At 48.2% G+C, this 26,216-nt stretch overlaps 1 protein-coding gene across 5 annotated transcripts in view; it reads right to left on the bottom strand.

Moving 5' to 3' along the window:
• The window catches only part of arhgef28a (Rho guanine nucleotide exchange factor (GEF) 28a), a 678,106-nt gene that overhangs the window by 481,099 nt on the left and 170,791 nt on the right, over positions 1-26,216 (bottom strand). For 4 of the 5 annotated variants that reach the window (XM_085990347.1, XM_085990327.1, XM_085990336.1 and 1 more), the window contains one exon: positions 18,314-18,424. The exons of the other annotated variant lie outside the window; for it this stretch is intronic. In XM_085990347.1, coding sequence (XP_085846473.1) covers positions 18,314-18,424 — 111 coding nt within the window. The remainder of the gene's footprint in view (positions 1-18,313; positions 18,425-26,216) is intronic. 5 annotated transcript variants of the gene reach the window in all.

Genomic DNA, 26,216 nt, shown 5'->3' with positions numbered 1-26,216 from the left:
CATATGACAAGATTTGAAGTCAATGGAAATAAAAATCAGGAGAGATGAAAAACAGGGTGCTGATTCGCTATCACCCGTTTTACACTATCGCACAAAGTCAATGTCATCATAAAGCAGCAATGTTCATAGGAACTCGAGCACACTGACTAAAGTAATATAATAAAAACATACACTCGCAGTCAATGTCTGCATCATCGGCTGACAGTACACCTGTTCTTAAGGGGCTGGTGCATTATTGAGAAGTAATATTGATTTGGCATGTTGTTTGCCTTTTTTTCCCAGATGATACTTCACAGCTAGAACAAACTCACTGTTGAACCAGTAAGTGCAGATCATTGTTCATCCACACAGTATGTTGCACAGAGGCGAGACTTCTAGGGCTGGATTTTCATCGGGCCATGGAGTCGGGATTGGAGGCGTGTGGGGGTTTAAAATCCCGAAATCGGGGGTCCCGACCCCATCCCGCCTCCATACCAGTTTCAAAGGAGGCGGGTATCCGCCCCGCACTGGGACCCGCCTACCCGAGGCGGGAAGGGGATTAGTGCCAATTAACTGCATGTTAACAGGTAGTTAACAGGCAGTTTTTAGCCTAATCCCTATTTTCATTGTTGAAATGTGGGATTCCCGACAGCTCCAAACCACACCAAGTTAGCGAGGCGGGCCGTCAGGATGAAGGGCTTGGAGGGGTCGAGATGTCCGGTGTTCAGGTGAGTGATTGGTGCATGAGTGTAGAGGTAAGTGTGTTTGGTCTGTGTAAAGTGTTTAAAGAAGCTCTACTAACCTTTACTTACCTTTACAGCCTTCCTTCCTTCAGGTCTCAGGAGTCCCTCATCTCACCGGCACAGAAGGCAGAATGGCCACCAGCTGTCAAAATCTGCAGCCTCTGCTTTCTGTTCCAGGGAGATCTCTAAATCATCCTGAGAGGAAGGAATTAACCTGGAGTACAGATTGTCAGTGTTTGACAGCTTCAAACAGCTGTGAAACACTGATATTTCGTCTGTCAAAAGGTCTTGACAGATGAAATTTCAATCTGTGACGTCACGTGTTGCCGGGTGGCCCTTAATTGGCCTGCTGAGCCCGCTGGGCGGGCTCAACAAGGTCAATCAAGTATAAATTGCGTGGGTTGGCTAGAACTCGTTGGAGACGGGACTACAACCCCAAAAGTTGTAGTCCCGCCTCCTTCCCGCTTCCTCAATGAAAATCCAGCCCCTAATGTTCACACTGCTGAGGCATTTTTCCCCGACTGTACAATGAACCCCACTCCCCACAGCAATTTATGTATTCCAATCATGTGCAAGAATCATCATACGTTTACTAACTGGCACATGCCATGTTGATTTCTGAAACATTTTAACCACCAAGTATTGGTTTTAAAATCAACCCTACCTAGGTTTACAAGATCAATGTTGATTAATACAGCCTTTTCCTTCACAGACACCTTGGCTGCTGTATAAAACATAGACATTAAAGTGTGTGTTTCTCCAGAACTGACTCTAGCTCAGTGACAACTTTTTCTGTAATTATCACTTTCCCAACTCTGTATAAGGCGTTTGACAGTGACGCACAACCACCAACTCTATCATTTTGTAAAATGAGCCATTTGCTTACTTTTGTGTTGGTGTCATGATTGTAATGGTGAGGTTTAAACGTAGGATATGTTGAAAGGTTCAGTCACCTGAGTTAACTGATCATTTTACACAAGTCGTGCTTGAATAAATGATGCGCCACTATACTTATAGGCCATGAAAGTCGGCACCTCAGTGCTGACTGATAAAGCCGGTTTCATCAAAAAATGGAGGCCACCACCCCATTCAACACCCTCTCCAAATCACGACCAGCCGAACATGCGTTCAGCAGCAGGAAGGACCCCCCACCAGCGCTATTCAAAGGGATCAGCAACAACTTGCAGCTGACTTGCTTTTTGATTTCTATTGGCTCTGCGTAAGTTTGTGTAACTGTTTGGAGCTTTCTACAGTTATTTCAGGTTGGTGAGGTGACGGAGTGTTGCTGCAAGTGGAGAACGTCTTGTTTCGGATTTAAAGGGTTCTGGTCAGGCCACTTGCTCACAGTCATGGGGGCGCTACTTGCAGTCCGCCTTGCACTGATGTATGACAGGGAGATGGAGAAGCAGAAAAGGAGATAAGCTGCTTGCAGAGGGAAGGGGGCCAGGAGGGCCTTCAGCAGGAGGCCTTACCCACCTAGGGTGTTCCGAGAGCACTTCTCCTACCTGCACTTAAGCCAGGAGCAATGTATTAGGAGGCTCCGCTTCACCAAGGAGGTGGTCACAGAACTCTGCCACCTCCTCCAACCAGACCAGCAGCCTCATAACAGGGCAACAACGGCTCTCCCAGTGGCACTCAAGGTCACCATGGCCCTCAATTTTTTGCCACCGAATCCTTCCAGAGATGAGCAGGAGATATAACTAACATCTCACAGTACATCACAGCATCCGAGAGGTCACAGAGGCTCTGTACTCCACTGACTTTTCGCTGAACAGCGAGAAGCAGGGCAAGCACACATGTGGGTTTGCCAGGATATTGGGCTTTCCCATGGTGCAGATGCCATCAACTACACACGTGGCTTTATATTAATCCTGAGATGTTCCGCAACCACAAAGGCTACCACTCACTCAACGTGCAGTTGGTGTGCGACCACACCCAGCACATCATGATGGTGAATACCCGCTAGCCTGGCAGCAGTCATGATGCCTTCATCCTGCCCCAGTCCAGTGTGCCAGCAATCTTCCAGCCACCATGTCAAACACAAGGGTGGCTGCTTGGAGACAAGGGCTATCCGCACTTCATCTGGCTGATGACTCCCCTCCGCAACCCCACCACTCATACAATGAGAGCCATGCTGCCATGAGGAACATCATCGAGCAGACTGTCGGGGTGCTAAAGAACATAAGAATTAGGAACAAGAGTAGGTTATACGGCCCCTCGAGCCTCGCTGACATTCGACCTCAACTCCACTTTCCCGCCCAATCTCCATATCCCTTGATTCCCCATGAGTCCAAAAGTCTACCTATCTCAGCCTTGAATATATTCAACGATTCAGCATCCAACACCCTCTGGGGCAGAGAATTCCAAAGATTCACAACCCTCTGAGTGAAGAAATTTCCTCTCGTCTCAGTCTTAAATGGCCGACCCCTTATCCGGAGACTCTGCCCCCTAGTTCTAGACTTACCAGCCAGGGGAAACAACCTCTCAGCGTCTACGCTTTAAGTATTCCTCAGAATCATGTATGTTTCAATGAGATCACCTCTCATTCTTCTAAACTCCAGAAGGTATAGGCCCAATCTAGCAAATCTCTCCTCGTAGGACAACCCTATCATCCCAGGAATCAATCTAATGAACCTTCGTTGCACCGCCTCTAGGGTAAGTATATCCTTCCTCAAATAAGGAGACAAAAACTGTGCACAGTACTCCAGAAATGGTCACGCCAAAGCCCTGTACAACTGTAGCAAAAATTCCTTACTCTTATACTCCAACCCCTTTGCAAAAGGCTAACATGCCATTTGCTTTCCTAATTGCTTGCTATACCTGCCTGCTAACTTTATGTTTCCTGTACAAGGACACCTAAATCTCTCTGAACACCAACATTTAATAGATTCTCACCATTTAAAAAAAAATTCTGTTTTTCTATTCTTCCTATAAAAGTGAACAACCTCATGTTTCCCCACATTATACTCCATCTGCCACCTTATTGCCCACTCACTTAACCGGTCTATATCCCTTTGCAGGCTCTTTGCGTCCTCCTCACAGCTTACATTCCCACCTAGCGTTGTATCATCACCAAACTTGGATACATTACACTCGGTCCCTTCATCTAGGTCATTAATATAATATTGTAAATAGCTGAGGCCCAAGCACTGATCCTTGCGGCACCCCACTAGTTACAGCCTGCCAACCCAAAAATGGCCCGTTTATCCCTACTCTCTGTTTTCTGCCCATTAACCAATCCTCTATCCATGCTAATATATTACCCCCAACCTCATGAGCCGTTATCTTGTGTAATAACCTTTTATGTGACACCTTATCAAATGCCTTTTGGAAATCCAAATATACTACACCCAGTGGTTCCCCTTTAGCTACCCTGCTAGTTACAGCCTCAAAAAACCCGAATAAATTTGTTAAACACGATTTCCCTTTCATAAAACCATGATGACTCTGCCTAATCATATTATGATTTTCTAAATGCCCTGTTACCACTTCCTTACTAATAGATTCCAGCATTTTCCCGACAACTGATGTCAGGCTAACTGGCCTGTAGTTCCCTGTTTTCTCTCTCCCTCCTTTCTTGAATATCGGGGTTACATTTGCTACCTTGTAAACTGCTGGGACCGTTCTAGAATCTAGGGAATTTTAGAAGGTCACAATAAATGCATCCACTATCTCGACAGCCATCTCTTTCAGAACCCTAGGATGTAGGCCATCAGATCCAGGGAATTTGTTGGCTTTTAGTCCTGTTAGTTTCTCAAGTACCTTTTCTGTACTGATCTTAATTACTTTAAATTCCTCACTCCCACTACTTTTGGTATGCTTTTTGTGTCTTCTACTGTGAAGACAAATACAAAGGGCTGGATTTTAATTCAGGGACATGGTGGGGTCGTGTAATCTACATTTCGTGTTATCCACCCGAATCTAAATCGATGTGGGAGATTGATGCGATTTTAACTTAATTGGCCAATTGAGTTCCAACGTGTGGGAACCCATGGCCAATGAGTTTTTCTAGTCTGAAAGTCGCCTCCGATTACGTCATCATTGCTGCTGCATTTAAGGTCTGTAACAAGCCTTGCTTCTTCTGCAGACTGCCAACCTTTTGGCCTTTCATACTACAGGGACCTGGAGGCAGAATGGCCAGCCAGAGACCTAGGTCTGCTCCCAGGTTTGATGACGTTCCCTTGCAGGATTTAGTTGAGGGAGCAAGAGCTCATAAAGAGGTGCTCTTCCCTTCTTCAGGGAGGAAGAAGCCTCCCCAGCAGACCAAGGCTGTATGGGTCCAGATGGCAGAGGAGGTCAACTCATTATCAGTCACCCGCAGAAACTGGATTCAATGCAGGAAGAGATTTCATGACCTTCTGCGCACTGGAAAAGTGAGTATGAATTTCCCATCACCCTCAGTCTGATCCCCATTGCCTTTCCTCACCAGCACTCAGCTTTAGCAATCTCTTCCTCCACATCCCACTTGACGCTGACATCCATGCACCCTTAACCATTCCCTTTCTCTCTATGCTCACATTCACCTAACCATTCGACTATGCAGCCCTCACACTCCCTATCACTGTGATGCTATGAAAACAACTGACAACACACAGGGAGGGCCCTTGGTCTTACCACCTCACTCCATCTCTGTCTCCTTCTAAGTATCTGTGCTATGGAATCTCTACACTCACTCCTTCATTCTCACTCAACCTCCACTTGTCTCCCTCACTGCAGGAAAAGAGAGCTCACAATAAGCGCGAAAGAGCGAAGACAGGAGGAGGGCCACCCTCTGTAGCCCACCTCACCCCCTGGGAGGAGGCGGTCCTGGAGATCGTAGGAGTGGAGGAAGATGCACAAGTGGGGGACGGACAGAAGGGTGCATCACAGCAAGCTGGTGACAGAATAGTTTTCCATCTCTCTCACTGACATTGCATGAGTCGCTGATAATGATTCTGAAGCTCTAACAGATGGACTAATGATCTGCAATATGCAATGTGCATGTAACCTTGGCATCACATCTCTGACTCTTTCCTTTACTCCCCCACAGGACCATCGCAAGCACCCGTCCCCACTAGCCAGGAGGAACAGCATGAGCCTCAAGACTCCTCAGAGGAAGCTGCAACCTCTGAGGGCGCAGCATCAGCAGAATTCAGCACACCCAGCACCAGCACAGACACTCACACCTCGGAGGGACCTTCGGGACATAGAGTAGTGTCGTCACCTGGTGTATCACAGCTCACAAGTGAGCATCAGCAGATTGTGGAGACAGGGACAGCAGTGGAAAGTCCTAGTCGGAGGGCGCAGGACTCTGCCAGCTCGGCTCAGCTGCATGTCGACCCTCTGCCTCTGGGTCCATCCATAAGATCAGCAGTGCTGGAACTCCAGGAACAGATGCAGGAGTCTCTGGCAGGTTTTGTCTCCAGGGTCGCTGCGAGTGTGGAGCGAATGGAGGAGTCCATAGCGAACATGAGCAGAGGCTTTGTGGAGTCATTGGCACATGAACGCATCACCATGGAAAGGATGGCAACCTCCATGGAGGTGCTAAGTCGCCAGAGTGCAGAAAACATGGTGAGTGTTCTGAATAGAATGACATCCCTGGAGGAGCGATGGTCATCTATTGAACAGAGAAACCAAACCTTCATGGAAGTCCTTCTGAGTAGGACTGCCAGTGCAGATACAGGTCCCCATGGCCCCCCTGATGTGCAGCAAGGTGTTCTCCAGCCACTTGCAAGCGCTGAGGGGGACCTGACCCATGAGAGGGAAGTTGGTGGCAGACATCAAGGAAGTGGGGGCTCCTCTCCAAGCGCTCACACTTCCATGCCACTGCAGAGCCCTCGGTCAGAGCCCAACCAGAGTCCACACCCAAGTGAGATCGGCGTCTCAACCCCTGCACAGCCGTAGGAGCAGCAGACTGTTGCCGAGCCCTCACAGGTTCGCAACCCCAGAGGACGCCCGCCAAAGGTGTCAAAACAGGAGCAGCAGGAAAGTGAGCAAGGGGCCTCCACATCTGCTGAAGCCACAGGGGAAGCACCGCATAAGAGAAAGATACTGCACAAATAGTCACAAGGGTAGTCACTTGGGTGAAATTTTGTGTTTTCTGTGAAAAAGCCATCAGATGAATAATGTAAATAAAAAATCTGATGGCTACTGCTGTAGTTGTGGCGTGCGTCATTTCGTGAATCGGACTTTCACATTGAGGGCTTAGGATTACTTGCAATTGTCAGTATGGTGGTCAAATTGCTAAGAATCCGCTGGTCCTTAGCCATTGTCGATGCTCGGGTAAGAAGCTGCGAGGCAAAAGTGCTTGATTTGCTAGGCTAAGCAAATCTGGCCAAGATGAGCGCGTTCCTTGCATCCCGGGCAGCAATGTTCTCGCGTACTGCTGTCACTGGTTGATGGGCCTTGCAAGATGTTCGTTTTCGCTCTCCTCCTCCTCCGAGGAGATGTGAGGAGGCACTTGGTCCTCAGGAATCTGCAAGCCACGACGCTGTGCCATGTTGTGAAGTGCACAGCAAACCACAACGATTCTGGAGACCCTGGCTGCTGAGTACTGCAGGGCTCCACCTGATCTATCCAGGCATCTGAAGCGCATCTTCAGCAAACCGGTGGTTTGCTCGATTATGGCTCTGGTGGACATGTGGCTGGAGTTGTAGCGCTCCTCAGCTTCGTTGGATGGTCTCCTTCATGGCATCATTAGCCACGTCTTCAGGGGATAGCCCTCGTCTCCAAGTAGACATCCGTTAAGTTGGTCTGGCGGACTGAATAGTGGAGGCACACTAGACTGGCGCAGTATGAGGGAGTCATGGCAACTGCCAGGGTACTTGGCACAAACATGCAAAATTTCCTTCTTATGGTCGCACACCAGCTGAACGTTGAGGGAGTGGAAGCCCTTGCGGTTGACAAAAACATCTGGATTGCGATGGGGTGCCTTAAGGGCCACATGTATGCAGTCAACGACGCCCTGCACCCTTGGAAAGCCTGCCAGATTAGCTAATCCAACGGCACGCGCCGTGACACATGCTTGATCCTTGGTGAAATGGATGTGATTGTGCGCGATGGCAAAGAGGGCATCGGTTACCTGTATGATGCAAGTGTGTGCGGCCGCCTGGGGGATGCCGCTGATGTCTGCTGCTGATCCCTGGAATGAGCCTGAGGCAAAAAAGTTGAGTGCAGTGGTGACTTTGACGGCCACTGGTAAGGGTTGTCCACCTGGTCCTCTGGCCTGCAGGTGTTGTTGCAGCATTTCGCAGATGTCACCCACTACCTCTCGTGAAAGTCGGAGCCGCCTGTCAGTGCTGTTCAGACATGTTGAGGTAGCTGACCCTGTGTCTGTGGACCCTGTTTGGGAGGGTATCTCCTGCGCCGACAGACTTCCATGCGCTGGCCCCTTCTGGCCTGTGCAGCTTCAGGTGGGTGAGCAGCAGCTTGGCGCTCCTGTTGTTGCTGCTGCTGTTGGTGCTGCTGTTGTTCCTGGTTCTGCTGGTGCTGCAGCTGGTCTTCGTCCTCATCTAATGTCCAGAAGGGAAGGAAATAAATGGCTCCCATGCTTCTGGTATATGCCTCAGTTGAGGAAGCGCTCAGTGAAGGTGGCGAGAGGGGTTTCCCAGGACGTCATACTGGAGATGGGTGTCAGGCTCCAAACTTCCACAGCTGTGGTTATGCCTTCTAAAAGTTTCCCCAGACCTGAGACTACAAAGTCCTGCCACCTGTAAATGATGGCTGATCAAATCTCCTCTTTAATGGTTGAGCTGCAGCTGATGGTCAGCAATCCAATTGTGCTCCCGCCAGGTTTCACCGTCGTGTTTCAGAACAGGCGTGTTTCACGTGAGAAAAGGGTTAAAATCGTAAAGGCCTTTCAAAATGGCATTATAGAGGCTATTTAGTGCTTGTTAAGGGCCTTAACGGCCTATCCCGCCTCTTGGAGGCGGGACGGAGATGGGACCATTAGACACGAATTAATGAAAATTGCTTGGAGGCGGGATGGAGGCGGGGTTCAGCCCGCACGCCAGTTTTTGCAACTTTAACCCCGCACACACCTCCAAGGCCCAATGAAAATCCTGCCCAAAGTATTTGCTTACAGTCTCTACTATTTCCTTATTCCCCATTATAATTTCTCCTGTCTCAGCTTCTAAAAGGACCACGCTGACTTTTGCTACTCGCTTCCTTTTTACGTACCTGTAGAAGCTCTTACAGTCTGTTTTTATATTTCTTGCTAGTTTACTCTTATAATCTATTTTTCTCTCTTATCATCAATTTTTTTGTCATCCTTTGCTGGTTTCTAAAACTGTCCAAATCCTCAGGCTTACTACTACTCTTCGCAACATTATAAGCGTCTTCTTTTAATCTATCCTTAACTTCTTTAGTTATCCATGGATGGAACAGTTTTCCCGTGGAATTTTTAATTTCTCAATGGAATGTATATTCGTTGAGAATTTTGGAATATTTCTTTAAATGTTTGCCACTGCTTAGCTACCGTCATTCCTTTTAATCAAATTTCCCAATCTACCTTAGCTAATTTGCCTCTCATACCTATGTAATTGGCTTTATTTAAGTTTAAGTATTTCACTCTCAAACCTAATATGAAATTCTATCATATTATGATCATTCTTCCCCAGAAGATCCTTTACTATGAGATTACTAATTAATGCTGTCTCATTACACAATACAAGATCTAAAATAGCCTGTTCCCTGGTTGGTTCCACGATGTAATATTCTAGGAAACTGTCTTGAATGCATTCCATGAACTTGTCCTCCAGACTACCTTTGTCAATTTGATTTCCCCAGTCTATATGAAGATTCAAGACCCCACAATTATTGCATTACCTTTGTTACAAGTTCCTATTATTAGATTAAAAATCTGTCCAACGGTATAGCTACTGTTAGGGGGCATATAAACTGCTCCCACCAGTGTTTTTGACACTGACAAGAGGCTCTCTGACAGGCTTGCCATTGCACCCAGCATTTCTGTGCGCAAGCCCATCACCCTTCTTCTGAAGGCCGCCCCATCGAAGTCATCATGTGAGTCCTGTGCAGCAGAACTCGTGCACGAACTCGCCCTCCGGGGAGCTGGCACCCGAGCTACCTTTTCCCCCTGGCCTGGCTGCAGCCTACCCATGCCCGGTGACTCACCACATGCAGATCCTGCCTCTATACAATCCTCTAAAGTACGTGCATTGCCATTTTCTGAGCTGGCGCCTAGGAGTGCGAGATTGAATGATGGTGCCTCTTCTTCTCCTTCACTCTCCTCTTCTACATCGTCAGGGAAAGGCTGGGCTGCAGGCAGTTCTTTGGTATCTCAAAGGAGAATGGCACAAGGGTCGGGTTGTGGTGAGGGGAGGGGGGGAATGCAAGATGTGCATCGATACACCATCAGCAGCTTGTAAGTGAGAAGTGATTGTGGAATGAGAGGGAGGTGGAATGGAAGAGCAAGGATTAGGTGTGAGCATACTGTCATCAGCAATGCTTTCAACCTCGCTGCTCGCCACGGCCTCAGTGATGGCTCCTCCAGCACTGTATCCTCCAGCTCAGTGAGGTTCTGAAGTTGGGTTTTCTCTCCACCCGTCTGCTGCTGCTCACGTCTATTGTGTGTCACCTTTGCCTGCTAGAGAAAGGGAAATGTGTCAGTGAATGTGGTGCAATGTGTTTGGGTTATGTGCCTGCCATGGTTGAATAGCTGGCAGTGTGTGCAAGGTGTGAGATGTGGGTGTGAGGATTGCAGCAGTGGTAAGTGTGTGAGGAGGAGGTGAAGTTATGATTGTGAGGTATGAGTCGTGATTGCTAGAGATTGTTGGTAGGTGAGTGATGGGGGTGTGGTGCATTGAGCAGTGTGTGAGGCTAGTGGTGCAGTTGGTGGGATATGGTAATTGAAGATGCATTTACTCGCCTTGACCACTCGTGTGAGGTCATTAAACTTCTTGCAGCACTGGATCCAGGTCCTGGGACAAAACACGTGGCACTGACAACTTGTGCCATCTCCTCCCACTGCCTTCTGGCATCATGCCTGGAAGGCCTCCTGCCCCCCTGCAGGTAGAGAACCTGTCGTCTTCTGTGCAGGACCAAGGCCTCCAGTGATACATCTGGGAACCTCCTTGCACTCTCTGTTGAACCCTAGCTTCAGAGGAGCAATGAGGTGCTTCTGCAACAAAGCACCTCCCCTTTAAGTAGTGCAGAGAGCCTAGGCAAAATTTTATTGGCAGTAGACTGCCCCCGATATTGGCCCCCCTGTTCAGTGCTAGGCCAACCAGCAGCACGTTTAGCACTGAGATCAGCGCGCTAATCATTATACTGAGCAGGCAGCAAGAAATGTTGCCTGCTGCTTGCACCACATTGAACAAGCACGGGCAGATTAAGCTTTGTGTTCCCCACGCCCGATTTTCAGCTTCATCAAATTTTATCCCCAAAATGTTTTCAACGATGTAAGCAGATGATACACAGATAAACTGGTGAACGAGCTCCCTGCTGGCTCAGTGAGTTGATCCAATAAGTAGTTGAGTGGAGGAAAGTCCCAGGGTTAACCCCCAGTATATGTAGATTTAGCCAATTTTAGCCAATGATAGGGCTTCTGCAATGAACCTCAGTGCTCACAGGGTTAGGGAGGGGTAAACTGCCCAAATTTCTGCTTCTTTAATGCCATCTAAACCTTACTGCAAATGAAGTTGTTTGGATATTAGATGAGAACAAGATCAGGCTTGGGTGTAATGCTCAGATGGGCAAATACCCCACTGACACTAACCATCAAAGTCTACAGATGAATAATTACCACTTGAGCACGATGTCAAAGGGCAAAGTGCACCTATGCAATTGTACCCGAGCAAGGATCTCAGGAGAGGAAATGGAGAGAAAGTTGGAGAGAGACAAAACAAAATGAATTAGTCTTAAATGGATACAAAGGGATATTATGGTCTTAGATTCAAATATTGAATATACTTGGCTACTTGTCTGCCCATACCCTTTTTTTGCTTCTCATGAAGCAGAATGAGAAGCCATTAGACCAAAATATTTCTTTGTGCCTTCCTACTCTCTGCACTTACTGGATTTCTCACAAAACATGTTCCTCTGTGCAACTGATCACAGCTTGTATTTATATACTTTTAATGTAGAAAAACATCCCAAGGCACTGCACACAGACAAAAGAAAAACTGGCACCAGGTCCAAGGAGATATTAGGAAGAGTGGTGACTAAAAGCTTGGTCAAAAGGTAGGTTTTAAGGTGGGTCTAAAAAGGGAAGAAGAGGCAGGGAGGTTTAAAGAAGAAATTTCAGAGCACAAGGCCTAGATGCCTTTATATTTATTATATTAAAAACCATGTAATTCTTATCATATTAATGGAAAAATTTGATATTCCACAAATTTAAAATTAGTTTTTCAGGACCAGAACGGTTGTTCAGGAGTCAATATGCCACTAATAACCCAGTTGTTACACTTCTTTCAACAAGGCTTAACTTATTAGGGTTGTTTTTTTAACAACAATATTCCAGCATAATAGGTGAAGTTTTTGTCAGGAATTACATTTCAGTGTGATTTGAATTGATTGCCAGCTCCAGGGAGTTCCACGGCGCAACCTGTGGAGAAGCATAGAACCACTGACAGCAACTTCTGGATTTCCATGTTTATCTGTGCATGCACTGACTCCAGAAGTCGCTGTCACTTTCAGAGGAGTAATGACGGCGAACACCAACAGCTTTGCTGTCATTACCACCGCAAAATTCGGGCTATAAACTTTGCTTCCAATTTCCACCTCTCCCTTGCCATCACATGGTCTATCTCCGACTCTTCCCTTCCTCGACTTCCCTATCTCCATTTCTGGGGATCAGCTGTCAACTAATATCTACTGTAAGCCCACTGACCCCCACAACTACCTTGATTACACTTCCTTCCACCCTGCTTCCAGTAAGGACTCTATTTCATTCTCCCAGTTTCTCCGTCTCTGTCGCATCTGTTCCGACAATGCCATCTTCCACACCGGTGCTTCTGGTATATCTTCTTTTTTCCTCAACCGAGGATTCCCTCCACTGTGGTTGACAGGGTCCTCAACCGTATCTGTCCCATTTCCCGCACTTCTGCTCTCATCTCCCTCCCAGAATTACAATAGGGTTCCCCTTGTCCTCACCTTCCACCTCTCCAGCCTCCACATTCAACGGATCATCATCTGCTATTTCCGTCACTTTCAAACACAACTTTTCCTTCCTCTGCTTTCAGCATTCCTAAGGGACCATTTCCTCCATGACAACCTGGTCCATTCTTCCATCACCCCCAACACACGCTCCCCTTCCCATGGCACCTTCCCATGCAAGCGCAGAAGATGCAACACTTACCATTTTACCATCTCCCATTCCACCGAGCTGGACCCCAAACATTCCTTCCTGGTGCAACAGCGATTTACTTGTACTTCTTTCAATTTCCTATATTGTATTCGCCGCTTGTGTTGCGGTCTCCTCTACATTGGGGAGACCAAATGCAGATTGGGTAATCGCTTTGCTGAACACTTTTGTTTAGTCCGCAAGCGTGACCCTGAGCTTCCGGTCGCTTGCCATTTTAATTCTCCGTCCACTATCACTCTGACCTCAGCCTCCTACACGGTTCCAATGAAGTTCAATGGAAGTTCGAGGAATAGCACCTCATCTTTCGATTAGGCACTTTACAACCTTCCGGACTCAATACTGATGTCAACCATTTCAGATCATAACCACTGCTCCCATTTTTTTGGACAGTAGGTGCTGGTAATGGTTCTGCTGTCACTATTTACACCTCCTCCAGACCCATCTTTTGTTTCTTTACTTGTCCCATTACCAGCCCCTTTTGCCTTGCACCATTCACCCTATTCTCATGTAATCACTCCTGCCTTCCCTTTTGTTCTTTCCTCCCATCCCACCGTTCCGTGTCTCTGTATTTGCTTGGAAACATTACAGGCTGGAAGGCAGGTTGTGAGCTGGGGGGCTCCGAAGCGGTCCGGGAACCCAGGAGAACGGGTTTCCCGCAGGCCCTGCCAAATTTAACGACAGGGCCTGATTTGCATGGGAAGCCTCTGCTTCCCAACCACAGCCAACCAGATTGAGGTGTCAGCTGGCTCCGGGCAGGTAGGCCTGCGGCACTAAGCTGCAGAGAGGAGGGAGGGAGGGATCACGTGGGGCCCGGCCGTAGGAGTGGGGTGGGGGTATCGGAAGTGATCGGGGGCCAGGACCAGCACGCGGGGGTGGAGGGTGCTGCTGTATGAATAGATCGGGGGCTGGGACCAGCACGGGGAGGGAGTCTGAAGAGATTAGTGGCCGGGAGGAGCACCGTGGGCGGGGGGTCGGTGAGGATCGGGGGCTGAGAGAAGCACGGGGGAGTGGGGTCTGAAGAGCTTATGGCCCGGAGGAGCATGGGGAGGACCTGAGGAGCATGGGGGGGGGTGGGGGCTGGGAAGAGCAGAGGGAGGGGAGGCAGATGACATCGGAGGGCTGGAGGAGAATGGGGTAGGCAGGCGGTGGCGGGGGGGGGGGGAGCGGGGGGAGGAAGAGAGGCTTTGTGGGGGGGATCAGAGGCCTCGTGGGGGAGGTCAGATTGGAGGCCTGTGGGGTGGAATCAGAGGCATCGTGGGAGAATATCCGATCACGGGGGGTGGGTTAGGTAGGGACCCTGGATCCAGGAGGTAAGTGTAAAGGCACTTAGCTCCTGGCTCCAGCAGTCCTCGCCTTGCATTAGCTGGCGGGTTTCATGAGGCCTGGGAAACCCGACCAGCTAAAGTTAAATTCAAAATGGAGGTTAAAGCAAAGGCTTCCATAGATGACCCGCCCCCGCCTCCATTTAAACCGGAAGTGGATGGGTCGGAGACAGGTTCTGGCCAGGATTTAGATTTTTAAATAACTTCCCACACGACACCAACCCACCCGTTTTTTTAAGTAACAATTCCCCCCATATCTCTAACTTTTTCCACTTCCGACGAAAAGTCATTGACCTGTTACCTCTGTTTCTCTCTCCACAGATGCTGCCTGAGCTGCTGAGTATTTCCAGCATTTTCTATTATTATGGAAGATAGGAGACCAGCCAGGAGAACATTGGAATGGTGAAGTCTGGAGGTCACAAAGGCCTGTGGGCCTGTGGGTTTGTGGGCCTGTGGGTTTGTGAGCCTGTGGGTTTGTGAGCCTGTGGGCCTGTGGGTTTGTGGGCCTGTGGGTTTGTGGGCCTGTGGGTTTCAGCTGCAGATGGGTTGAGGCAGGGGTGGAGGCGGGCGATGTTATGGAAGTGGAAGTAGGTGGTCTTTGTGATGGAGTGGCTATGGGGTTGGAAGCTCAGCGGGGGGTTAAATAATAAGTCAATAAAAGGATGGTGAGCTTAAGGAGATAATAAAATTATGTTCCACCGTAACTTGTACATGATCCCCATGAATCATACATTTTACAAGTTACAATAAACAATTTGTGTTTTAGTGAATTGTCCCACAAAATAGCACAAAATAGACCATGAAAACAACTTGCATTTATATAGCACCTTACGTAGTAAAATGTCCCAAGGCAACAAAACATATTAAATGTTAATAAGGTGACCGTTTAAAAAGAAATGCTGTGACAGAGCATTTTTCTTGCAGAGGCACATCAATTTCAAGTGTGTCAGTTTTAGACAGTAGGTAGCCCTATAACAAAAGAACAAAATCAGAAAAAACACACATTCGGATGTCTAAACTGTTAATGTCAATTTATTATGAAATAAATATTAAATGAAAAAAAAAACCTGCCCAAAATAAAAATTGATTTTTACAAGTTCGCTTTAAAAATCTAAATAAATATTCAACAGTTTTACTTGGATCTTTTTTATGCCAATCCAAGGAGACTCAGTACCTGTAGCAGTAGAAAGCTGCACTCTACTGGTGACAAAAAAATAGCTTTGTGCATCTGCTATCAACCCACTATCCAAATGGACAGAATCGTGGGACGCATGCAACATAAAGAACCAACATCTCATCACTGACCCAACAGCAGAGGTCCCTGGCTTCGACCTCCCTCGAAGACAGTGGACAGCGCTCAACCAAATCCACACAGGGGGAGGACGGTGCGGCCACCTGCTCCACAAGTGGACGATGAGGGACAACTCAAAGTGCAACTGTGGCCATGAGTCCCAGACCATGGAACACATCACATCGCTGAGATCTGTTGCGGGAGGCGCCTCATTTCTCCACTCGGCATCTCAGGAGGCCAACAAATGGATAGCAAAACTAGACATCCAATTACAATTTTTTCCCGTCATACGAAAGTAGTAGTAATTCATCACTCTTGGGCTACAGGATAGAATCGTTGATGGTGATGAGAAGTTGCATTTCAGGGAACAGGAGAAGAAAAAAAAGATCTCCCCCACAATGAAAAATGCAAATCAGTCAGCTGACATGGAGGGACAACTGAAGGGAAACATGAAAAATATAAGCCTCGAAATTCCTGGTGGATCACTGCACCAGCAGAAGCACGCCAGTGTGTGACTTCCCCCCATGCTTCCTGGGTGTCCAACCAATGGGGACTGGGTAAATGAGAGCAGCACTTTACCACTCCATAGGGAGAGGGGACAGGTGGGACGTTGTAGCCTATGATTAAAGAATATTTTTTTTAAATTATGGATTTGGCAGTATCATGGATCTTCAAGGAAAAAAAAAATGAAATCCTACTTTCAGTGGAGAAACCGATATTTTTGGCCCCAATTCCGCCATGATCGTCTCCTGGCAATGGATCTATGTCCGTGTGCTTTGCGTTGGGGGCAGAGGAAGCAAAACTGGATGAATTTATTTCAGGTGACAGAACCTTAGAATGCCATCAGGACAGAAGGGGGACAGATGCAAGAAGTGCCCGCCCACCCTCACATCAGAGTTTTGCATCACTGCTAGAAAAGGGCAGAGAATTATCAGAGCTGGGTCCCACCCCAAAATACTCCCACCCTCACCCCAACCCTATCCAGACTGGACAACTTTCATGCTAAAAGCAAAATAGGTAATACAACCCAGCTGAAGGAAAATGAACAAAAAGGCAAAACTAAAACAATGGGAGGTATAAACATAACCTCTGTTATGTTGGTAAGAATATAATTATCAATGGATAACAGATTTTTTTCTGTAGCACTGGAAATTAATTGCAAAGCTGTAATTCATTACGGGATTTCTCATGATGTCATCACCCATGAGAGTGAACCTTAAGTGGCCCATGATTGCCAGTACAGATCTGAGACTGAATTAGTTATTCGTTGTGCTTAAACTTACTTTTTAGGGAAACAAATCTGTTTTCTATTTTTGCTACCATTATGCACTGGGCATATTGCCATCACTTATGGTAGACATAGCTTAAAATAGGCAAAAGGGTAATAAAACTGATGAGGCACAGTGAAAGTATAGGGAAAACAGAATCTATAATATTCTAAACTTTTGTATTTCATTTTTTATACTGAAGTATTACTGAATTCACATTTTCACGCTCATGAGTAAAGCACTCATGCAACTCTGTGTGCTTTATTGACACAGCAGAAGTTTGTTAATGAGGAAACTACATCTTCCCTTTATCCAATAATCCTTCTATAAGCCATTGATAGCATGGGTACTAGATACATTGATAATCTTCCTATAATTGCCTCGTCATTAACACACCTCTAACAACAGGGTTGCATTATCTAAAAACAGGATGTAACACTGACTATTCAGTTTAACACCAGGCCTTGTATGTCAACAGCAGGAGCTTTCGCAAAATCTACTCAAATCACGTATTAGTAGTTAGTTTTCATCAATTTATCTTCCATATGTCCCTATTCTTAATAGAACAGGTAAAAATAAATCTGTGCTGCACACGGTCTGTTTAGTTATTAAGAACTGGTGTGTAGGTTTAAAAAAAACCATGCATTGCTCAACAAGGTTTAAAATTAATACTCAAACACTGCAATAAAAAATGTCAAAGATGCACAATTAAGATGAGCAGAGCTATGGAACAACACAGATACTCTCGGCGTGTACTTCTGCTCTCATACTTAGAAAGAAAATTTTCCCTTTCTCCCATACATCCACAAATACATATTTCTCCTGTACTGTGCACCTTTTCCCACACATCTATCAATGTCACACTATAGCCAGCTACAAGGAAATGTGCTCAAGGTTGGCTGATCACATAAAAGGTGCTAAACACAGGTTTCAGCACGTCTTAGCGGTTTTACATTCACCTTGCACCTGGCTGTGCAAAATCTACACTTGGGGAATCTGCTCACACTAATATGGGTCTTGCACAATATAAAACCAGCAAAAAAAAATGTTTCCATCCCTTCCAGCAAGAACACAGGAACTTAGCAACTTCCTGTGGCAGCATAGTTGAGATTGGGAGTTTACTCTGTTGGAATCAAAGCCACAGGATTGCATTGCATAATTCCATGATTCCATGATGCAGAACACAGAGCATTCTTGGGAGTAAAGGGGTGGGGAAGACTGCAGATTGGGATCATTGCATGAACATTTTTAAATCCTGGTTGCAAACAAGAAAAAACTGAAATAACATGAGAAGGAATAAAATGTTACAGTTACAGAACCTTAGATACAAAAGAAATTCCAGTATATACAAGAACTGGAAGTATATAATGTAAGGAAAGAGTTCTAAGCCTAGAAAATGGGCCACTTACTGCCACGAGTTATCCCATGATCCGGTCGAAAAATGGCGGCCACCACTCCAGCACCCTTCTCTGGCGCAGGGCTCAGCGACCACCATTTTGGTAAAGGCCTTAGAGCTGTCCCTGGAAATGTAAATTAAGAGAGAGGGTGACATCAGTCGGCATGCAAGGCCAACTTAATGTCACCTCAGCGAACTTCGACCTTAGCGCTGAGTTTAGCACTGGGTCCTAAGATTGCCATGAAAATCCAGCATTCAGCAGACTGACAGAGACGCAGTCAGGACCTCTTAAAGGGACACACGCATCTTTCAGGTAAGTTTGCATTTAAGCTTTTGGACTGGATTTTTAAAATTTTATTTAAGTAGTGGCTCGGTGCAATATATGTTAAAAGTTTTTTTTTTTTAAGTGTGCAGGGAGTGCTGCTGGATGCTTGCATGGCCTCAGATGGTAAAGGAAGGCCTCTGAGGAGATAGAAAATGCTACAAATACTCAGCAGGTCAAGCAGCGTCCATGGAGAGAGAAACAGAGTTCATGTCTCAGGTCGAGATGCTGCCTGACCTGCTGATTATTTCCAGCATTCTATGCCTTTATTTCAGATTTATAGCATCTACTCGCAGATGGAAGGCAAAGACGCAGAAGAGGAGGAAGCAGAAGGAAGGATGCAACCCGACAGCCCTTTTCTGGCCGGGCTATCTGAGATGGAATCATCCGCCTGCAGTACCAGTGACCACAACCCCAATTCTCCTTTCAACATTTGTCCTACACCTTACCTTCCCTCTGTTACTGACCATCACAGTGTCGTCTTCCCACAATGCTGAAATAAAAGCCTTGTGGGAAAGAAGAAGAAACACCGTAACTCAATTCCACATTCCCAGCCACCAGCTCCTCAAGGTCAACCAGCAAGGCCATTTGCTGTGTCCCTCACTGAAAGCAAACTTTCCAATCCAACTTTATACATCTATCCATCCAATATGACATCAAGAAATCAACTCATCACCCTTATGCATTCTCTTAGTGACTGTCTTGTGCGTGCCTTTGCCTATCCTACTGATGTCACGCAGTACTACCTCAGTGGCTGCAGCATGGTTGGTGGAAGGCTGCTAACTTTCAGTGAGGGACACAGCAAATGGCCTTGCTGGTTGACCTTGAGGAGCTGGTGGCTGGGAATGTGGAATTGAGTTACGGTGTTTCTTCTTCTTCCTCTTCTTCACTCCCCTCTCCCTCCTCTTGGTCAACCACTGGCTGGGTAGGCCGCATTTCTTGGGTGTGTGAAATGTGGAAGGCACAAGGATGGTGTTGTGGTGAGGGGAGGGTGGTAAAGCAAGAGGTGCATGTGAGAAGGAGGATAACGTATGAGGATACCAGCATCTTATATCCTTTCAGCCCTGCCGCTGGGCAATGGCTCAGCGATGCCCCTGCCAAGAATGGAGAGCGCTGTCTCCTCCACAGGGGTGAGGTGAAGCTAGGAATGGGAGGTGTGCCTCGTGTTTGGTACAGGCTGGGGGGGGGGGGGGGGGGAAGAGAGGGGGGGAGAGGGGGGCAGTCATGCATTGAGCAGTGTGGGAGGCTGGTGATCCAGTTGGTAAGAGATGGCTTTTGAAGATGCAGTCACTGACCTTGATCACTGGTCTGAGGTCATGAAGCTTCTTTGGGCACTGGAGCCAGGTAGTGGGGGCAACACTGCTGGAAGTGACGGCCTCAATGATGTGGTACCACATTATTCTTTCTGGAGGGCCTCCTGGCCCCTGTGGGTAGAGGACCACTCTTGCAGTATTGACCCCCTGCACAAAGCTGGAGTATGGCGTGTGAAACCTTGGGTGCTCCTTCTCTGGCTTGCTATGCCATTTGTGTTAGTGGTGAAGTACTTTTCCCATTTTTTTCTGTGCAAAAGGGAATTGAGTTTTAAGAGCTGAAGACTCCCATTTGGGAATTCTTTTTAATGTTGCTATTTTTTCAGAAGGCAGTTGAGCTGCAAGGGCTAAAAACTGCATATTTTTACATCATTTTAATTTTTTTTCATTTCAGAAGGCATTGTCCCTTTAAGAATCCACAACTGAAATCACAGCCTTGCATTCAGAGAGACTGTTCTAGCAGCAACAACGTTTGGGCCACGCTATACTGGAGCCTCCTGCCGGGACAAACACTACCAGGACGGCATTGCACGGTGAGTTAAGCGCTGGGCTAATGTTAATTAGTCCCCAGCACCAATTTTTCTGTCCTGTCACGCCACCATTTTTGGCTGCCGTTAACACCCGGCTGTGGTTTCACTGGCAACTTTTGTGGCGGTCATGAATTTCTAGGCCCTAGTTTTTACATCGTTCTTATTATCAAGCTTGGATCCATGTAATAATACAAGGAAATATACAAGAAAATTTATTTTAATTAAAAGAAAGAAACACAGGTAAAGGAAGGGCAATTACAATACGAGAGCATTTTAACACATTTGCCTTCCTTGGGTGTAGCTTGCAAGTTCTTACTCACGCCATGACACAGAACATTGCTTTCACTCTGAGTGTCTATCTGATTGGGAGAGGTGCGAGTGGACCATTATCATTCAACTCACCTGCTGTTAGAGAAACATGAAATCACATTGATAAAAGATGTTAACATGCAAAGTGGATTTAATATAAGTTAAAAAATGGTAATGGAGAAAATAGTGGGACTTAAGGTAAAAAAAATCTCCAGCACTTGATGATTTCCAGGATATTAAAAGAAACAGGTGAGGCAATTGAAGTTTCATTAGTCATAATTTTCCAAAGCTCTCTAGATTCAGGAATTGTACCTTTTGATTGTAATATTACAAATGTCACTTGTTATTTAAGGGAGGGCAGGAGAAAGCAGGTAACTACAGACACATCAAATTAACATCAGTTTTGGAGAGGTTATTGGAATATTTCATGAGGGACAGAGCGATTGAACACTTCGAAAAGTATAAGCATGGTCCAAACATGGGCAAAGGAGCTGAATTCCAGAGGTGAGGTGAGAGTGACTGCCCTTGACATCAAGGCAGCATTTGACCGAGTGTCGCATCAAGGAGCCCTAGTAAAACTGAAGTCAATGGGAATCAGGGGGAAAACTCTCCACTGGCTGGAGTCATACCTAGCACAAAGGAAGATAGTTGTGGTGGTTGAAGGTCAATAATCACAGCCCCAGGACATCGCTGCAGGAGTTCCTCAGGGCAGTGTCCTAGGCCCAACCATCTTCAGCTGCTTCATCAATGAACCTCCCTCCAACATAAGGTCAGAAATGGGGATGTTTGCTGATGACTGCACAGTGTTCAGCGCCATTCACAACTCCACAGATAATGAAGCAGTCCATGCCCGCATGCAACAAGACCTGGACGACGTTCAGGCTTGGGCTGATAAGTGGCAGGTAACATTCGTACCACAGAAGTGCCAGGCAATGACTATCTCCAACAAGCAAGAGTCTAACTACCACCCCTTGATATTCAACGGCACTACCATCGCCGAATCCCCCACCATCAACATCCTGGGGGCCACCATTAGCCAGAAACTTAACTGGACCAGCCACATAAATACTGTGGCAACAAAAAAGGTCAGAGGCTAGGTATTCTGCGGCGAGTGTCTCACCTCCTGACTCCCCAAAGCCTTTCTACAATCTACAAGGCACAAGTCAGGAGTGTGATGGAATACTCTCCACTTGCCTGGATGAGTGCAGCTTCAACAGCACTCAAGAAACTCGATACCATCCAAGACAAAGCAGCCCACTTGATTGGCACCCCATCCACCACCTTAAACATTCACTCCCTCCACCACTGATGTACCATGGCTGCAGTGTGTACCATCTACAAGATGCACTGCAGCAACTCGCCAAGGCTTCTTCGGCAATACCTCCCAAACCTGCGACCTCTTCCAACTAGAAGGACAAGGGCAGCAGACACATGGGAACACCATCACCTCCAAGTTCCCCTCCAAGTCACACACCATCCTGACTTGGAAATATAATCGCCAATCCTTCATCGTCGCTGGGTCAAAATCCTGGAACGCCCTACCTAATGGCACTGTGGGAGTACCTTCACCACACGGACTGCAGCGGTGCAAGAAGGCAGCTCACCACCACCTTCTCAAGGGCAATTAGGGATGGGCAATAAATGCTGGCCTTGCCAGCGACACCCACATCCCATAAATAAATATATTTTTTAAAGCGATCAAAGAATCAGCAGAAATTCGTGAAGGGTAGGTCATGTCTGAGAAAAATAGTTGCATTTTTTGAGGAAGTCACGAATATGGTGGATAGGGGAGAGCTTATCAATGTTTTCCATATAGACTTCCTGTTTCTACCTGTTCTATTAAGAAGGCATTTGATAAGGTTCCGCACAAGTGTTTATTAGAAAAAGTGAAAGCACGCAGAATTGGAGGTAAACTTGTGACATAGGTTGGTAATTAGTTCAGAGGTAGGAGACAGAGGGGATAATTTTAACCCCCAAGAATGGGTGACTTGTGTGCAGCTGAAAAACAAATACATTTTAAAATCTCAAGCTTGACCTCATCCCGTCCACTTCCAGTCAGTGTGTGGGTGACCAATCCTCTCTCAGGAGGCAGGTCGGTCGGTAAAATCTTTTTAGGAGGCTGTGTGCCTCCATTTAAACCAGATTTTTATTTTTTACCCATTTTGGTCGGGTTTCTCAGGCCTTGGGAAACTCGGCAGGTAAAAGGCGGCGAGAAGGGCCGATTCCATGCATTTATAGCATTGTCATTTACTGTTAGCCGTGGCTCAGTGGGTAGCACCCTTGCCTCTGAGTCAGAAGGTTGTGGGTTTAAGTCCCACTCCAGAGACTTGATCACTAAAATCTAGGCTGACACTCAGTACAGTGCTGGGGGAGTGCTGCACTGTCGGAGGTGCCGTCTTTTGGATGAGACGTTAAACCGAGGTCCCGTCTGCTCTCTCAGGTGGACGTAAAAGATCCTATGGCATTATTTCGAAGAAGATCAGGGGAGTTATCCCCAGTGTCTTGGCCAATATTTATCCCTCAATCAACAGCACTAAAAACAGATTATCTGGTCACTATCACATTGCTGTTTGTGGGAGCTTGCTGTGCACAAATTGGCTGCCACGTTTCCTACATTACAACAGTGACTATACTTCAAAAAGTACTTCATTGGCTGTAAAGCGCTTTCGGATGTCCTGTCTTTCGTTCTTCTTGGCTTGTGGGCCAGGAGGATGGGGAATGTTTCCTCCAGGCCCAATAGCTTGCCTGCTTCCCTCCCCATGATCGGCCAACCCCCACCTCCACAATCTCCAAACCCCCACCCTTTGAAGTCCCCATGACTCCCACATGACCTCTGACTCCCCCAATCTCCCCCCAACGCCGCCCCCCCACCCCCCACGCTCTCCCCCCTGACCGCAATTTCTTCCCCTACACCCCGCTCCCATACTTCTGGGTGTCCCGTCCGGAACTCTTCGCCCAGTTCTCTCCCCGTAAATATTGGGACCAGAGAGTAGGGATAAAGTGAATGTACTTTGATTGGCAGGATATGATAAGTAGCATTCCCCAGAGTTCTGCTCTGGGGCTTCCGCTTTTCACCATATACATCAGTGATGTGGATGAAGGAATAGAGAGCTTTCTACCCAAGTTTGCAGATGTCAAACTAGCACAGTGGGGGGAAATTTGTCTTTCGCAGTAGCACGAAACGTGCTCATAGCGAATCAGAAGCCCGCTTTACATTGCACTTGATTTTTTTTCCATTGACCTACTCCTGTTCCCAAGTTTCTAATTTGTTCCCAACTTCATCCCCTCTAAGATTTCTAAACAGTGGGTTGCTAAACCAATGCCTACCCTGAACCGGGAGGTGTCTATAAGCATCACACCTTAACTTTCTACTTTTTACCCTCTATTATTAGAGGAAATAGCTTTAAAAAGGAAATAATACTATAATTTTAATCTTCTTTTGCCATATATTTTAACAATTTCAGTCTTTAGCTGCACTTTGCTCTGAATAGGCTTAGCACACTGAAGTACATGGCTCCATCTGCTGTATTTCTGATGCAGTTTAAAGTACCTCTTCTGGATTATTTTTCATGAGTCCCGAGAGGTCTCAGTATTGCAGTTTGTGCTCATGTGTGGCTGAGACGGAGCTCATCAACTCAATATCTTATCTATTGAGAAAATAACACCAAGTATAAACTTGGGCTTTTGCAATAATAGTGAAAATGTTCAGATATAATAAAAATATAGGTTACATATTTCAACAAGGAGTTGTGGGATAAGGAAAGTGACAAAATTGGGGGAAATTGAGCGAAAAAGTGAAAGAGCAAGTGTGAGAGAGGGAGGGAGAAAGCAAGAGAGTGTATGTGTGAGAGAGAGAGGGAGAGGAAAGATAGTGGGAGGGGAGAGAGGGGGGAGGGTGGAAGGAGGGATTAAGAGAGAGGGAGAAGGGAAAGGAGGTGAAGAAAGGATGGCGGAAGAAGGGGGGGAAAGATGAGAGAAGAGGGAGGGAAGGAGAGAGGGGGAGTGGGGCAAGGGAGAAAAGAGAGAGGGGAGGAAGAGGGGCAGGGTAGTGAGAAAGAAGAGAGAGAAAGGCAGAGGGGGAGGGAGGGGAGGGGGGGGCGGAGGGAGCATGGCGAGAGGAGAGGGGGAGAGAGGGAGAGGGGGGAGCATGGCGAGAGGAGAGGGGGAGGGAGGGAGAGGGGGAGCGGAGGGAGCATGGCGAGAGGAGAGGGGGAGGGAGGGGAGGGGGGAGCGGAGGGAGCATGGCGAGAGGAGAGGGGGAGAGAGGGAGCGGAGGGAGCATGGCGAGAGGAGAGGGGGAGGGAGGGGAGAGGGGGAGCGGAGGGAGCATGGCGAGGGGAGAGGGGGAGGGAGGGGAGAGGGGGAGCGGAGGGAGCATGGCGAGGGGAGAGGGGGAGGGAGGGGAGAGGGGGAGCGGAGGGAGCATGGCGAGGGGAGAGGGGGGAGGGAGGGGAGAGGGGGAGCGGAGGGAGCATGGCGAGGGGAGAGGGGGAGGGAGGGGAGAGGGGGAGCGGAGGGAGCATGGCGAGAGGAGAGAGGGAGGGAGGGGAGAGGGGGAGCGGAGGGAGCATGGCGAGAGGAGAGAGGGAGGGAGGGAGGGGAGAGGGGGAGCGGAGGGAGCATGGCGAGGGGAGAGGGGGAGCGGAGGGAGAGGGGGAGCGGAGGGAGCATGGCGAGAGGAGAGAGGGAGGGAGGGGAGAGGGGGGAGCGGAGGGAGCATGGCGAGGGGAGAGGGAGGGAGGGGAGAGGGGGGGCGGAGGGAGCATGGCGAGGGGAGAGGTGGAGGGAGGGGAGAGGGGGAGCGGAGGGAGCATGGCGAGAGGAGAGAGGGAGGGAGGGGAGAGGGGGGGCGGAGGGAGCATGGCGAGGGGAGAGGGGGAGCGGAGGGAGCATGGCGAGGGGAGAGGGGGAGGGAGAGAGCATGGCGAGGGGAGAGGGGGAGGGAGGGGAGGGGGCGGAGAGAGCATGGCGAGGGGAGAGGGGGCGGGGAGCGGAGGGAGCATGGCGAGGGGAGAGGGGGAGGGAGGGGAGGCGGGGAGCGGAGGGAGCATGGCGAGGGGATAGGGGGAGGGAGGGGAGAGAGGGAGAAAGGGAGGGAGGGGAGAGGGGGAGCGGAGGGAGCATGGCGAGAGGAGAGAGGGAGGGAGGGGAGAGGGGGGGGCGGAGGGAGCATGGCGAGGGGAGAGGGGGAGCGGAGGGAGCATGGCGAGGGGAGAGGGGGAGGGAGAGAGCATGGCGAGGGGAGAGGGGGAGGGAGGGGAGGGGGCGGAGAGAGCATGGCGAGGGGAGAGGGGGCGGGGAGCGGAGGGAGCATGGCGAGGGGAGAGGGGGAGGGAGGGGAGGCGGGGAGCGGAGGGAGCATGGCGAGGGGATGGGGGAGGGAGGGGAGAGAGGGAGAAAGGGAGAGGGGGAGGGAGGGGAGAGGGGGAGCGGAGGGAGCATGGC

The sequence above is a fragment of the Somniosus microcephalus genome, chromosome 1, assembly GCF_052327205.1.
Source record: "Somniosus microcephalus isolate GS21.2 chromosome 1, FLI_Smic_1.0, whole genome shotgun sequence".
Taxonomy (NCBI): Eukaryota; Metazoa; Chordata; class Chondrichthyes; order Squaliformes; family Somniosidae; genus Somniosus; species Somniosus microcephalus.
Note: the sequence above shows the minus strand (reverse complement) of the source record. Positions and strands in the feature narration are given on the sequence as shown.